Genomic DNA, 16,409 nt, shown 5'->3' on the forward strand with positions numbered 1-16,409 from the left:
TGACACATCTTTAAGGAAAATTATGAAACCAAAGCAACAATGAAACTCTACTAATTATCTTATTTAATTATGTATTATGTATACAGTGTTCTGTCAGCACCAGATCTCACTACAGATGGTTGTTAGCCACCATATCGTCACTGGGAATTGAACTCTGGACCTCTGGAAGAACAGCCAGTGCTTTTAACCTCTGAGCCATCTCTCCAGCCCCCGGAACCCATCTTTAAAACAACAATAACAACAACAACAACATCTGCTTGCCAAATGAGGGAGAATTTTTAGAGCTTCGATACCACACATACGCTCCAGGACAATGAAATGATAGACTTCCCAATTCCTCTGGAGATAGACACCAGGAACATCACACACTTGTTTCCTCCCAGAATATGGGGCATTGTTTTCCTGTCTGTTGACATTCCAGCTTGGACTCACACTGGCTACCAAAATGAGTGGACATGAAACAATCTGCAACCAGAGGCTGCTCTAGATCTTATGATTCCTCTGTGCCAAGGTACCAACCACATACACAAGGCAGACCACAGAAACTTCCATCAGTGGAAAACTTCATGTGTGGATCTCTCCAAACTGGAACCTTGGAAACACACACCCAGGACTTCCTTATTATTTCTACTCCATGATTCTTCCACTACGACAGCTCATGGGATGGGGCACTGGAGACTTTGTGACCCATAACCCCATACTCAATCCATCTCATGCAGGAACTCTGCACAAGGGACTCCAATTGGAGTCACATAATGTGGGTATCCCGTGGAATCGAAGAGGGCAGCCTGTCACCATGCATCACTGACAGAAGAGGAGAGGACAGGGAACACCAAGTTCTTCATGGCCCACTACAAAGCAGCATTTGTCAACCCCGCATGAGCGCCCATGATGGCGCCTGACCTTAGCCTACCTGCAAGCCTTACAATTATACTGAGGACCCTGACAATCTCACCTTTAACCTCAGACCACGGCTCCCACCTCAAGACCTCTGCCTGAGTCTGAATTTAGGAGGCTATCAGTCTTCTCTTACAGCTCAGGAAATAGATTTGGGGCAAGAAAACCTTTGCCACTGGAAGTTGTGGGAGCCATGTTGGTCTGCCCCTTACTTGGAGCTGGCATGGCCTCTTCTGTTCTTTCAACTGTCAATGCAGCTATAGCAGACACGAGAAATCTTACTGAACAACAAACTGGCTATTAGACACCTTGTCTGGATGGGCTAGCTACTACCCACAAACTGATTACAGGCCTTCTTCGTCTGGGACTAAAGTGATTAAAGCAATCACTGGCAGACACTAACAAAGAGCTGAAAATTTGGAGAGACTAGCTGTAGCCAGCCAGATCTCTCAAAATTATCTGCTACAACTCATTCAGAGGAAAAGACAAAGAGAAGAATGTATCCGAGCAGATTCGCTTTTCGAAGAGAAGAGACAAGCCTGCCTGGGCTCTCTCCTAAAGGATTTGGAGTGGAAAGAGCAGTCTACAATACTCGACTGGATCCAAGGCAAACCTCTGGGTGTGAGCACAGATTCTGCAAAAGACATTTATTCTTAGTCTATACATACAATGCAGCCCCAGCTTCTCGCACACACCTGGTGCCTAGGAAACTTGGAGGTGGATTTGTTATACTCCCTGACCCTTTCCCATGGACTAGTTGGACTAATACAGAAGATGTCTGCTAGCCAAAGGAACACACCACCTCACTTGGGGCCAACACCCTTGTGGCACCCACCCTCTGTCCAGTGAGCTCCAAGTAGCAGAACTGACCCCTTCCATCTTGGCAAACCAAACCCATGGACCCCGGCAATGGAGTCTTTATTGCATGATCCATGAAGGATTTCAACAACACAGTTGTCATTTATGACGTCACCATGGATACCTTGGTCTCCACGTTTTATTCTGCAGACCCTGGTTGTGTGACTATATACGATGCAGCCAGAGCGACAGCTCATTTCTCAGGATGGGCAAACAGGTCCGAGACCTCCACCCTAACCTTTGAACAGACACATTTTGACTCTGGTATATTAATTATATCCATCATTTGGGTTTTTTTTATAACATTAGCATACGCAAATCTGAGAAACAACATTGGGAGCCAACTGTGAAGGTTACTGGACTCTTGGTTGCTCTTTCATTAATAAAAGAAGAAACACCAAGCATGTTAGGATAATGCTTTTCTGTGACGGGCTTAGCTCTGGGGCCTACAGCTCTGACCCTGCTATGCCCCCTTTACATTTTTGTTTGAAAGCAATGGCATTACCTTTTAATCCTGAGTGTGTTTTTCAATTTGGTGGATACCAAACCTGGTGAAAATAAACATTTGGGAAAATACCTATAAGCCATAGTGACCACGTGATCTGTGATCTACATTGTTTTGACCACTTTGCTTAGTAATGGTATATTTTAGTGCCTGAGGTGTAGTCATGATTGGGACGCTGACTGGATTAAGGCCTAGGTAACTGTTACCTGGCTAGCCTGCCTTCTTGGGCTGTAATTAGTATTATTAGGAAACTTTCTCACATGTTGTTTCTGCTATTACTAGGAAACTTTCTCATGCCTAAGTTGATTGTGCATTTCATGTTCTGTGCCCTTGCACACCAGTCACAACAGGAGTCAGAACTGCTTTGTATAGTTAGTCACAACATGCTTAGACCAAACCAACCACCCAGTGGCACTTCCTGCACCTGTGTATAAGCTTTTATAGTATTTGGCTTTATAAGCTGTCCCTGGGATGGACCCCAGCATAAGAGAGACACCTACATCTATTTAGGATAAGGCTTCCATTTTAAGTAGGTGTTTAAGTTCCCAAGACCTCCCTGGGAATTGACATCCTATTTGGCAGAAAGAGCATGAATGGGGGTAAAAAGACATGAATGTTAGACAAGGCAAGTCCCCCAACACAGTTGACTACTCCAGGATAAATGTACAACAAAAACATGCTCCTAAAGGAGTTCCCTATCCTTAAATCCTGATTGGTGGAGTAACTTGACACAGATGTTTGTAGATCTCAGGCTTGAAAACTCTGTAAGATCGCTTCTCGGCCTTTTGGCTAAGATCAAGTGTAAAAACTCTGTAAGTTCTTATGTCAAAGTCACAGTTCAGCCCCCGAATCTGAACCGTGGCCCTGATCAATCAGCCCTGGGGCATGTGCTCAATAAACTATCCCCGTCTGACTGAGATCAGTGTATGAGTGGTTTGTGAGGTGACTTCTGTATGTACCCCAACAGTTATTTGTTTTCTCCTTTTCCTCTTATGGCCCGGATTTACAAGTTGCTGTGGAACTGTTAATAATTCTCTTTTTTAAAAGAATTATCTACTTATTTTATGTATATGAGTACACTGTTGCTGTCTTCAGACACACCAGAAGAGAGCATCAGATCCCATTACAGATGGTTTTGAGCCACTATGTGGTTGCTGGGAAATGAACTCAGGACCTCTGGAAGAGCAGTCAGTGCTCTTAACCGCTGAGCCATCTCTCCAGCCCAAGAGATGAGACCAAGAGCAATGCTCTACTCTGGAGAGACACCATTTTGTTCTGCCCTGCAGCTGGGGTCTCCCCCAAGATCCTGACCCTTGAATCAGAGACTTCTGTTAAAGACTGGACCTGACCTTCAGCTAAGATACATCACACAGGTCAGCAGCCTTGGGGAGACAGGCTTAGGACCTCAGTTAGGAACTTGGGAGTGTAAACATGGTGTGCTGACCCTCAGCATCATAAAATATAACTTTCGTTATACCAAGTTGTGTATCTACCTTTCTCACTCGAGACACCCTGGTTGGCATGGAACTTGCTATATAAATGGAGTTGACCTCAAACTCTCAGAGATCTGCCTGCTTCTGCCTCCCCAGTAATGGAATTGAAGGAGTGTGTTACCATGCCTAGCCCTCCCCTGATGCTTAATGAACTGCTAAGCAAATGCTATGAACCAGGAATGGGTGACTTTACTCACATAAAGGATCTTACACCACCTATGGGCAAACATCTGTAGCCCTAGCTCTTGGGAGGTAGAGGCAAGAGGATCAGTGAAGGTCGATTCAGCTACAGCTCACAATAAGTCCTGGGCCAGCCTACTTGATATGAGAACCTGCCTCAAGATACACAAAAAAGCCAGGCAGTGGTGGCGCACGCCTTTAATCCCAGCACTTGGGAGGCAGAGGCAGGTGGATTTCTGAGTTCGAGGCCAGCCTGATCTACAGAGTGAGTTCCAGGACAGCCAGGGCTCCACAGAGAAACCCTGTCTCGAAAAAACCAAAACCAGAAAGAAAAAAAAAAGAAGATTCACAAAAATGTTCCCCTCTTGCATACGTATTCCCCCAAATGAAAACATTTTCAAAAAAGATTAATTATCAGGGCTTGAGCGGTGGCTCAGCAGTTAAGTGCACTGACTGCGTGCTCTTCCCGAGGGCTCACAATGGTCTGTAACTAAAGTTTCAAAAGATCTAACGCCTTCTTCTGGCCTCTGCAGACAGCAGGCACACAGGTGGAGGTGCACAGACATACAAGCAGGCAAAGCACCCGTACCCATGAAATGATAATCTTTCTCTTTAAGGCTATCATCAAATCATCTGAATATTGCAAATGTCTTTGGCAAGTAGCTCCCTTCTCTCTCCCTGAGAATGCTGGCTGTTCTAGTCACCACGGCGGGGACACTGAGTCTTGAGTTCTCCGCTAGCACTGGATTTTGCTGGACACCGTTGGGTACCAGATGCTTTATCCAGCTCTTGTAGTCTGATGACAATGTGCATGTGACACCCCATTGGGAAGCCTGCAGGTGCCCCTGAGCAGAATAAACCACGAAGCAGAACACACAGGCAAAAAAACACCCAGTAAATGAACTTAGAAAAGAAAACGTGGCCCAAGACGGGGCTGGGGAGGGGGGAGCTGAGAACAGCTGGGTTTGTTTAATGCCCCAGGAGGAAAACGCCCCAAAGACCAGAGCCACCCTGACAATCTCCCAGGGAGGGAAAGGTCCTGACCCCGGAGGAGGGCTGAGGATGAGGTGAAAGACCCAAGCATTCACCAGGCTAGAAAAATAACCAAGCTGACAATGACATCCATCCAGAAAGACGGCTAGCTACCACAGTGGTGGCCAGAGATCAGTCTCTCTAGCCATGGCTAGAAACTTCTCACCAACAGAGTAACATGTTTATTTTATTATCTATTTATCTATCTATCTATCTATCCATCCATCTATCTATGGGTTTCTGAGAGGGTCTCATGTAGCCCAGGCCTTGAACTCACTATGTGTGACTTACATAACTTCAACAATTCTCTGATACGGTCTCACTTTGGAGCCCTAGCTGTATCAGAGACCCTCCAGCCTCCACCTCCTGACCTCCCTAGGGCTAGGGCTATAATGGAGCCTGTGCCACCACAGGCAGTTTACACAGTAAGGAGGATCAAACCCAGAGCTGCCTGCATGTTACACAAACACTTCACCTCCTAAGTAAGCTACACTGCCCCTGCCCCGCCCCCAGGAACAATTTGTTGTTACTGGTTTTTTTGTTTTTGTTTTTGTTTTTGCGAGATAGGGTTTCTCTGTGTAGTCCTGGCTGTCCTGGAACTCACTTTGTAGACCAGGCTGGCCTCGGACTCAGAAATCCACCTGCCTCTGCCTCCCGAGTGCTGGGATTAAAGGCATGTGCCACCACTGCCTGGCTGTTGTTACTGTTTTGTGTTTTGAAACTGTAGCCCTGCAGGATGACACTTTAAAGGGGAAGAACCTAACTTTGTGACTTAAGAGTTTGCCCAGCAAGTTCAGTTCTGAAGATGTTTAATCAATTCAAATAAAAAGAGAGAAGACAGGAATTAAACCAATCTCTTTCCTTCCTTCCTTCCTTCTTTTCTTTTCTTTTTTTTTTTTTTTTCCTTTCTTTCTATTCTGAAACAAGGCCTTCCATAGCCCAGACTGGTTTCCATCTCCCTATGTGGCTGAGTGTGGTCTTTGAACGCCTGACCCTTCTGCTTCTGCCTCTTGAGTGCTAGAATTAGTTTAATTTGTTGTTTTCTTTTTGAACAGAGTCTTAAAATTCACCATACAGCTCAGGGTGGTCCTGCCTCGGTCTCCCCAGTGAGAGCATAAACAGGCGCCGGACACCAGCTCCACTCCATTGACTAGAAAGTCCTTTGAGTATCTACCTCAGGGCCCCCCCACATGCCAGGCAAGTGTCCTGAAGCTACAAGCCCCAGCTCAACTGAAAGGCTGTGTTTGGAGCTCCCGGGACATGGCCACTCACTCACGCCAGCCTTCCCTCACCTGTGGGGACAGGCCGACTTGGCCTTCTTCGGAAGCACTAGAGTCTACAGAGAGATGGGTTAAAAAGCCAGAACCCATAAGTCCTCCACTCCCAGCCAATCAGGCGGCGGAGGCAGAAGGATTACAAATTCAAGAGCTGCATAGGCAACTGAGCAGGACTCTGAGTGGACCACGGAGATGGCTCAGTGGGTAGCTGAGCCTGAAGACCTGACTTCAACCCCTAGGACCTACAGGATGGGGAGAAAGAACAGACTCCTGCCAGTTATCCTCTGACCTCATGCGCTCACTAGAGCATTCACACACCACCCACACCCACAATCCTTTAGAGTTGGGGAATTTATTTCAAAGTGTGTGTGGTGTATATGGACATGAAGGTATGTGTACATGTATGTGTATATAGAGTGTCAAGGTCAGAAGTCAACGTTGGATTATTTTTCTCAATCACTCTTCATTCATCCATTCACTTTTATTGCTTTGTTTTTGTTTTTGTTTTTTCTGAGGCAGGGTTTCTCTGTGTAGCCCTGGCTGTTCTGGAACTTGCTCTGTAGACCAGACTGGCCTTGAACTCAGAGATCCACCTGCCTCTGCCTCCTGAGTGCTGGGAGTGCTGGACTTAAGGTGTGCACCGCCCCACCTGGCCCATGTTATTTGTTTGTTTGTTTATTGGCACGGGGTCTCTCACTGCTGGCTGACCAAGAAGCCAAGGGACCTGCCTACCTCCACCTACCCTCAGTGCTGGGATCACAGGTCCACACCAACACACCTGGCTTTTTATATGGATGATGGGGATCCAAATTCAGGTCCTCGGGTTTGTGCAACAAGTACTTAACAAGTGCTGAGCCATGTCCTTGGCTTCACGAAAGTTGTACTTAAAAATAGCCATGGGATGCTGCTGACACATGCCTTTGGTCAGATTCCAGGAGGTGAAGCAGAAGGATTTATGTCGGCCCATCAGGTCTACGTAGCAAGTTCCTGGATAGCCAGGACTGCATAGCAAGATCCTGTCTCAAAAATACACACACACACATACATACATACATACACACACACACACACACACACACACACATACATACATTTTTAAAAAGTCATCAGGGGTTGGAAAGATGGCTTAGAGCACTTGTTGCTCTCGAAGATTCCCAGTGTAGCTTATAACCACCCTAACTCAGTTCCAGAGAACCCGTTGCTGTCATCTGATGTCCACAGGTACCTCAAATGCACATGGTACGCATGCATACATTTGGGGGGAAGAACCCATACACATAAATTAATAGAAAAAAAAAAAAAAAGAATAGCCATTCAGGACATCTTCACTCAATGTGAGAAGATACTGGGGGCTGAGATAGTTCTATCAAGTACGCATGCGCATGTGAGGGCGGTGAGGGCATATTCCTGGACCTTCCACGCTGGGTGTGGGTGGAGCAAGGATCCTGGGGTCCACTGGTAAGCCAGTCTAGCTGTTGGTAAGCTCCAGGTTCAGTGAGAGATCACAGTGAGGGGAGAGAGAAGAGAGAGAACGAAGCGTCCAAGCCCTGCTAAGGGTGAGAGCATATCTGGACTAGTGCCACCGCACTGTTTGCCAGCCTTACCTGTAGCCTTTTGTTCGGAGCTGTCCAAACAAAAGGCCATGCCCCTGCCCCCCACCTCAAACACGCCGCGGGGGAAAGCAAACCAGCTGTCTCCAAACAGCTTCTAGGGTTCCCCCTTTAGTGAATTCATGCAATTTGCTACTAAAAGCAAACGACCCGGCCCCCCAACAAAGCACTTGAGGCCGCAGGCACCGAAAGAGCCGCCACCTGCGGTCCTCTGGGTGAAGTTTCAGTGCCCCATTCTCCGGGAAATACTCTGCTGTCCCCACCTTAGCTTCCCTTGAGTGAGAAAACTGATCTCCAAGCAAAGAGGGAAAGAAATAGCACCAGCCTCTCGGAGGGAACACAGCCTCCCTGGTTCAGGTCAGCCTCGCCCTGGACCCAAATCCCTCCTTAGTACAGGTTTACAGTGAGTGCTCCCCATCCTGTTTGTCGTGATTGCCCGTTTAATTATTACTGTGTTTAGGTGGGTGCCCAGTGCCACAGGGCATGTGCGGAGGTCAGAGGCGCACACTCCGGAACCTGTTCTTCCCCCCTCCACCTTTACAGAGGTTTCAGGGATCAAATTCAAGTCCTGTGACTCTGACTTCATCAAGCTAGATGGTAATTAGCGATCCTAATCAAAACAAAAGCATCCCTAACCACCCTGCGGGCACCCGGGCACCCGGGCATCCTTCCCTAGCTCAGACAGCTCTTCCGAAGGCTGACACTGTGGCTGGGCTGCGTTGGCAGGGTGACTGACTGGCATGCATGAAGCCCTGGGTTCAACTCCCAGAAACAAGGCATAGGAAGTAGATGAAGAAAAACCTGTTCAAGGCAACCTTGGTTACACAGACAACCTGAGACCAGCTTGGGTGGCATTAGACCCTACCTCAAATAAATGCATACATACAAACATACATACATACATACATATATGTATGTCTCAGTGACTAAGAGCACCAGCTACTCTTTCAGGGGACCCAGGTTTCACACCCACATGGCGGCTTGCTACCAGCTGTAACTCCAGTTCTGGGCCATCTGACGCCTCTTCTGGTCTCTGTGGGTATCTGCATGCACAAGACACGTATGCACACACTCAGGCTCACACACATATAAAATAAATATTTTTTTAAAATACACTAAAGAATACATCCCCATTCCAGAGCGATCCTGCCTAAGCACGGAAGGAAGATGCCACACAGAGACAAAAAGAGGATGTGATCAGATAGGTCTATTTTTTTTTCAATTTCTTCTTGGCCATCATCCTTTATCAAAGATGGACATAGATACAGGCAATTTCTCCTGAGCCTTTGGATCATTTCCAAGGGTTCCCACATCACATAAAGAGAGAGCCAGTGAGACAGCTCCGTGGATAGAGATGCCTGCTACCAAGCTTGGTAACCTGAGTTCAATCCCCAGGACCCAGACAGACAAAGGAGAGACCTGACCCCCTCTAAGCTGTCCCCTGGATTCTCATACACACGTCAGAGCACACGTGTGCCCCTACCACAACACATAAACATTTATTCTTTAAAAAAAAAAAACCTTTAAAGTATGTTTACAATTTTAAAACAAACCCGTTAAGCTTTTCTCTTGTTAATAAAGCCTGAGCTCTACATGGTGGAAGGAGAGAACTAACCCCCAAGAGCTGCCGGTCAACCGCCGAATATGTACCAAGGCACGCACACCCAGATATAAATAAACATAGAGGATCTTCGGTGAATCTTTTTGTGTCAGTGGGCACTGCGCAGGTGTAGGATGATAGAAAGCACTAGTAGTCAGCTCACCTTTCTGTGCCTACGACCAGCATACACCACGGCACCCTGGACCACAATGGCTGCCTCAGATGTTACATAAAGCCTCTCTTATTTCAGCCCTGGGGTCTAAACACCACACACACACACACACACACACACACACACACAGCATCCAACTCCCTCTCTGCAGCACACAGTACGATCACCCTTTGGAAAAAGTCCGGAGACAGGAGAATGTAACCGCTAATTCAAACCAGAGAAGCCCAGGACACCGCTGAAAGCCCTTTTTTCAAAATCAAGTCTGTCTGTAGAAGATTCCAACTGAGTACCTGGCTCCCTGTTTCAGAACCGGAAAACCATTCTTTTGACATTCCTGCATGGGAAAGGAGATGAGACCCTGTCTATGTAGTCTGGCAACCTTCTCTCTTCTTAAGCAAAGAAATGTGGGGACGGGCTGCGTGTGGTGTGTGTGTGTGTGTGTGTGACCACACACAGCATCAGGTGTCTCCGGTAGCCCTGTTCCCTTACCCCAGGGAATAAAACAAATGTTTATTTGTTGCTGCTTCTCTAGGGGTGGGAGGAGGAGGAGGAGGAGGAGGAGGAGGAGGACCAGCGACTAAGACTAAGATGGAGAGGTTCCTTGAAACAACTGGCTTCTTGTCACCACCAACTGGCTTCTTGTCCCGCAGCCCCCACAGACAGAATGAGGACAGAACTAGCTGTTACTGGGAGCTGACACAGTTGCCAGAGGTTAGTGGTCTGTGTCAGTGACCACCCCACCGATGCAGGGTTCAGTTTCTCAACCAAGAAACAAATGGGTTAGTCCGAAAAGACTGGGAGGTGGAACTTTCTCTATTTGGTGAATGATGTGGGATGTGTCCACAGCACCATCTGTTTCTTTCCCCCCACCAGTTAAGGATGATCCCCCCCAAACTTCTGAAAGTTGAGCTACCTAAGACCACACCTCCATCCAAGACACGAAGGACAAGAATACCAGGTACAGGAAAGGGAAGGGAAGGGAAAGGAAAAAGGAAAGGAAAGGAAAGGAAAAGTTAAGGAAGGGGGAAGGGAAAGGAAAGGAGAAAGAAAAGAGAAGGAAAGACGGAAGGAGGAAGGAAAGGGAAGGAAAGGAAAGGAGAAAGGAAAGGAATGACGGAAGGAAAAAGAAAGGGAAGCTAAAAAGGAAGGAAGGAAGGAAGGAAGGAAGGAAGGAAGGAAGGAAGGAAGGAAGGAAGGAAGGAAGGAAGGAACAATCGGATCCCTTCTCGGACCCGAACCTCACTTTTCCTAAAGTGCCCCCTCCCCAAACACCGGGAACCCGCGCGCTCCCGGGACCTGTTGCTGTGACCCGGGCCGCTGGCGACCTCCGCCCCGCACTCACCCACCGCGGTGATGCGGAAGCCTCGGGGCGGCCGCAGGGCTCGGCAACGCCACGCATCCCGCAGCACCTGCACACAGGGCTGGGGCGCGCGCACCAGCAGCACCCCGCGCCGCAGCCAGCCGAGAAAAGCCAGCCGCGAGGCGGCGCGCGCCAGCCGTGCGTTCCAGAAGCAGCGCGCGTTGGCGCGGCGGAAGGCGCGGAAGAGCGCGCGGCCGCCCGGCTCCCCAGCCGCCTGCCCGGCCTCCCGGGGGCTCAGCACCAACGCCAGCGAACCCGGCACCAGCTGCACCGACCGCGCCATTCCGCCCGCCCGCGCGACTCGCGCTCACTGCGCCCACCTCGGCTGCCCCAGGAGCCCTCTGCGGGGGGCGGGGCCGGGTGGGGCGGGGCTTCCCAGGGCGTCGCTGTCACTCCCGGTTCCCACAGCAACCAGAAGAGCCGGTGGCATCGCCCACCCGCAGGGCCCGGAGGACCCAGGTCGCGCGTGGGAAGTGACCCAGGTTTGAGCCTCTGCTCCGCTCCTGACCTCTCGGGCTAGTTCTCTGGCGTCTCTGGGTTTGGACCTGGCCAGGTTCCTCATCTCGCAGCAGAGGACTCTGAGGACCCTTTGAACCACCCATGGTTTTCTGAAGTTCTAGGGTCTGTCTCCTCCCCTAGTGTATCCCATTCTTTTGAGAATTTTGAGGAAAGCAGAGTTAGAGAGCGAGCGAGAGGCGGTAGCAAAAGCTTGGGGCCCCACTCTGGTTAGGATCTGGGAATTCTGATGCTGCACTCGATCGTGCACCAAGAGCCTCAAAGGAAAGGCGGAGATCAGCCCCTGCAGACTATGGCCGGCGGCTCAGAGCGATAAGGACAAACAGGTTGGGCTGGAATTGAGGCCCTGGGTCCCTGAGGATAAAGATCTATTGAAATAGGAAAAGGGCAGGACTGGCTTGGACTTAACTATGAACTCAGTACTATAAAGAGCAAGGTACTTTGGCAAGACCTGAGGGTCATTTCAGACGCCCCACTCCCTTATCATCCATAATATCAATATAATAATCAGGGGTGGGCACAGAGAGAGAGTCTCCCTATGTCCCCCAGGCTGGTCTCAAAACCCATGCTCCTCTTGCTTGTGCGACCGTTTTTATTTTGAACGACACCACCTTTATAACTACCATAATGAGATAATGCATACCCCTGTCCATAGTGAGCACACCATTCATCACAGATGTTATTAATTACAATAGCCCAGTTTCACAACTCTCTGTTAACTATTGCAGATTGATAACTCTAATCCCCAAATCCCAGATGCTCTAAGACCTGAATTTTTTTTTTTTAAGTACTAGTGTGGTTTCACATGCGAAAAACACCACACTTGACTTCAGGATGTGCATAAAAGGGGTGGCTATGAGTCGAGTGAATTGTGTGGGACCCATCTCCAACGTAGCTCCTTAAGTATATCCAAGTGTGCTAGCATATGAAAAAAATGGGCTGTCTGACCCCAAGCATCTTGGATACAATTGTATCAATAACATGCATGTGTGCCACTCTGCCTGCCTGTGAATGGCCATGTCTGAGTGCTGGTGTGAGTGTGTGTGTGTGTGCACCATGGTACCAACCTAAGAGCTTCCAAGGAGTCTCCTGCCCCCACCTGCCCCACCATAGCAGTACTGGGATTGCAGACATTACAGATTATATACATACTATATCTTATGTACTACCCTACCTCAATTTACATGGGTTTCGAAGATTTAAACTCAGGTCCTCTTGCTTATACCAACTGAGCCATCTCTCCAGCCCAGCCATAATCCTGTATTTTAAACTTTGTTTTTTTCCCCCAAATGACAAAACCTACAATTAGTTAGGTTAAAAAGTATCCCACCTTTACTCAGGCAAACATAGTTCCAGACCAAGGGTCAGGCAACCTTGTCTGGTACTGCCCCTGACAGCCTCTAGGTCAAGGCCTGGGGCGGGGCTCAACACCTTCCCCTTTACAGTGGGAAAAGACTCATAGGTACATTGAAATTCTGGCTTCTCAATGGGACAAAGGCATGGAGCCTATTGTCAAGGTCACTGCCGTTTCTCACTTGCTATGGACAGAGTGAAAACAAAGGCATTTGATTTGTAGAGGAGGAGCAGGGGGGGAGGAGCAGCAGGAGGAGGAGGAGGAACAGAGGGAGGAGGAAGAAGAGAAAGAGGAAGAGGAGGAGGAGGAGGGAGAATGTCTCAGTCACATGGGGGGTATGAAATGGAACCAAACAACTACTGAGTCAGGCTTCTGTAAGATAAATGACTTAACCTTCAGTTCAAATAAACATGTGACGTTGACATAAGTGTTCCCCATCTGAATTCTGAGGTGGATGGACAGATCCTGCAGAGAGAGAGAGGAAACGCCAGTTCCCAGTCTGAGCTGTCTCACATAGAACAATTTCTCCTCTGAGTCTATCAAGCCATTCGCCTGCTGGACCCAAGTCTGGCTCCTGTGTGACTGATTCTTGGAAAACTAGAATTTTCTTTTCAGTGTGTGTGGGGGGGAGGGCTTCATCATGTAGCCTTGGTTGGCCCGCAAGCCACTACATAGACCAGGCTAGCTTGGAATTCACAGAGATCTGGCTTTCTCTCTGTCCCTGCTCCTGAGTCCTGAGAATAAAGGCCACCATGCCCAGCCCAAGAATCTCCTGGGCTTGAAATCCCCACACTCCAGCATCTCCTAAGGTTTCTTCCCTGTAATCAGGATGGTGACCAATTCCAGCTCAGTTTCCTTTGTGCTTAGAACCATGTTATTTTTCTTTAAAACCAGTGATGTAATTTTATCTGTAAAATTAACCCTCTGATAAGCAAAGTCTCAACACGTTTAGGCAGATTGTCTCTGAGGCCAGAGATTGTAGACTGTGATGGAGTGTTCCCAACACCTGCCACTTATCTGTGCTCACGCAACCTACACACAGAGACGCATGCGTACACATAATTAAAACAATAAAAGCAAATCTAAAAGAGATAAGTGTGTATGTGTGGGGGGGGGAAATCCAGCTCAAAAGGTAGTGTGCCTGCCTCCTGTCCACAAACCCAGAGGTCAATCTCCATTACCGTATAAACCTGTATAGGTGAGCATGCCTGGAATCCTAACAAGTAGGAGGTAGAAACAAGAAGGTCAGGGGGTCAGAAGTCAAGGTTCATCCTTGGTTACATGGTAAGTTAGTTTGAAGGCAGCCTGAGAGACATGAGAAATTGCCTCAAAAAGCAACAAAAGCAAAGCATAACAAAACAAAACAAACGAACAACAACAAATTATTTAACTGGTTGGCTGACAACAAAGAACCTAGAAGATGGAAAATACATTTCATGGGGAAACTAAGACTCAAGGCTGGAACTTCTCCAGGTTCCTTCCACAAACAGCAGTATTCTTAAGAAGGGGGCCCCTCTGTGTCTCATTTGCCTGCCAACCTGGACTACATGGGACCCCGTGGCTTTTGTTTGTTTTTTGTTTTTGTTTGGTTTTGGTTTTTAGAGACAGGGTTTCTAACAGTAGCCCTGGCTGTCCTGGAACTCACTCTGTAGACCAGGCTGGCCCTAAACTCAAAACAAAACAAACAAACAAAAAAAAGCTGGGATTAAAGGCGTGCTCTGCAGCCACAGCAGCCGTAGCCCTGTGAGACCGGGTCTCTTTTCTCAAAAACAAAATAATATCTGTTCTTCTGGGGACAGTGAAGAAGGTGAAACTAGCTCATCCTAGAGAGAAGAGAACGGTAGGCACGCATGCGCGTGTGTCGCTCCTCGATTCAACCCAAGCCAATAGCCTACCGTTCTGTAGCTAGGGCTACACAGAGAAACCCTGTCTCGAAAACCAAAAAAACAGCAAGTGCTAGCCACTGGGCCATTTCTCCAGGCCCCTGTCCACTCTTCTATCAGCTCCTAAAAATCCCTGACACATCGGGAAGGTTTCATCTGCTCTCAAGCACATTGTTAACCCTTTTATGCTTGTGTGCAGGGGGATATGAGGCACAGTTACCTGTAATCAGCAGCTCCCAATGCACCCCTACCTCTGGCACCTTGCCTGGCGTCTTACTCATTCAACCTAAATCAGACCTAGTGGTTACTTTGTGTAGGGGTTGTTACTGTTTTAGTGGCCTGCTTGTCACCACCCACAAGAGTGCTTTGGGTTGGGGACTCCGTTGCCTGGCTACCCAATAGTCAGTGGCCAAGGCAAGCCTCAAGGGACAGCCCCTCCACTCACTTGGTCACCTGGGCGTCAATAGATCCCGTTTACAGCACCCACGGCAGAATGAGCATGACATTTGTACTGATGACTTTAAAAGTTTGTAAAGGTTTTGTTTTAGTTGTGTGTGTGTGTGTGTGTGTGTGCACACGTATAGAGTGCAGGTGCCTGCAGTAGCCAGAATGCTTGCAGTTGTATTGAGAGCAACTCAGTGTGTTAGGAACAGAGCTCTTCTGGAGGCCCCACCTGCTGAGAATACAGACATGACCATGCGATGCTTAGAGCAGAGTTAGAAACCATTTTGTCAGGGACCAGGTTGAGAAAACCCAGGCATCCTACATCACGGGCATCCGGAAGCCCAGGCATTTTTACAGCATACAGCTGGGAGCCATATAGTTCTTTGTCAGGAGCCCTTTCCCCTCTCTCTGCAAGGCCATTTTGTGGGAATCAGCAAGTTTCCGGCCCTAAACAAACATCAAGGACTGTTACAAGAGTCTTCCAGTATTCCAGAGCTGCCCGGAACTGTCATCTTGGGTTGATAGGAGGACCGGAGCTTCGAGATAAGCCGCCCAGTGTTCCAGTGACATCAAGGACCTGAGTTGAATCACTGAAAGTTTCAGACTTGAGGTCTGAAAGCCACCCCCATCCATCCTTCACTACTTCCTTTTGATGACTCCTAACCCCTCTCTGTATACTATTTAACTTGAAGCCTTTTCCCCCAGTAAATGAGACTATGACAAGTATGCATGGTCTCCGTCTCTTCCTTTATCCCATTCCTCTCTAGGTTTGGAATCCCCCTCGAGGACCATGGAATAACATATGTCCCGCGGGTCGGGATACCATTTTCTTAGCTGGGCTTGGTGGCACATGCCTTTAATCCCAGCACTCGGGAGGCAGAGGCCCTGGTCTACAGAGTGAGTTCCAGGACAGCCAGGGCTACACAGAGAAACTCTGTCTTGAAAAACCAAAAAAAAAATAAATAAAAAAATAAAATAAATAAATAAATAAAAAGGCAAGAAAGCATTTTCTTTTCTCAGTACTTATTTATGTTAGGTGTTTTGGTTTGGGTGACAGTGTCTCCCTGGATGGCTGAGGCTGTCCTGGAACTCTACCATTCCTGCCTCATAGTGTTTGGGTTTTAAGACAGGATCTCAGGTCGTAGCCCAGGCTGGCTAGGAAACTCTCCAGGTACCTGAGCATGACCTTGAGCTTCTGAGCCTGCTTCCAGATCTTGGGGGCTGCATG

General features: G+C 48.2%; 1 protein-coding gene across 1 annotated transcript in view; it reads right to left on the reverse strand.

Moving 5' to 3' along the window:
* The window catches only part of Stox1 (storkhead box 1), a 58,602-nt gene extending 47,311 nt beyond the window's left edge, over window positions 1–11,291 (reverse strand). The window contains exon 1 of the mRNA XM_021205738.1: window positions 10,967–11,291. Within this exon, the coding sequence (XP_021061397.1) occupies window positions 10,967–11,267 (301 nt within the window). The 5' untranslated portion in view covers window positions 11,268–11,291. The remainder of the gene's footprint in view (window positions 1–10,966) is intronic.
* Window positions 11,292–16,409: the final 5,118 nt, after the last annotated feature.

The sequence above is a fragment of the Mus pahari genome, chromosome 9, assembly GCF_900095145.1.
Source record: "Mus pahari chromosome 9, PAHARI_EIJ_v1.1, whole genome shotgun sequence".
NCBI classification, from domain to species: Eukaryota; Metazoa; Chordata; class Mammalia; order Rodentia; family Muridae; genus Mus; species Mus pahari.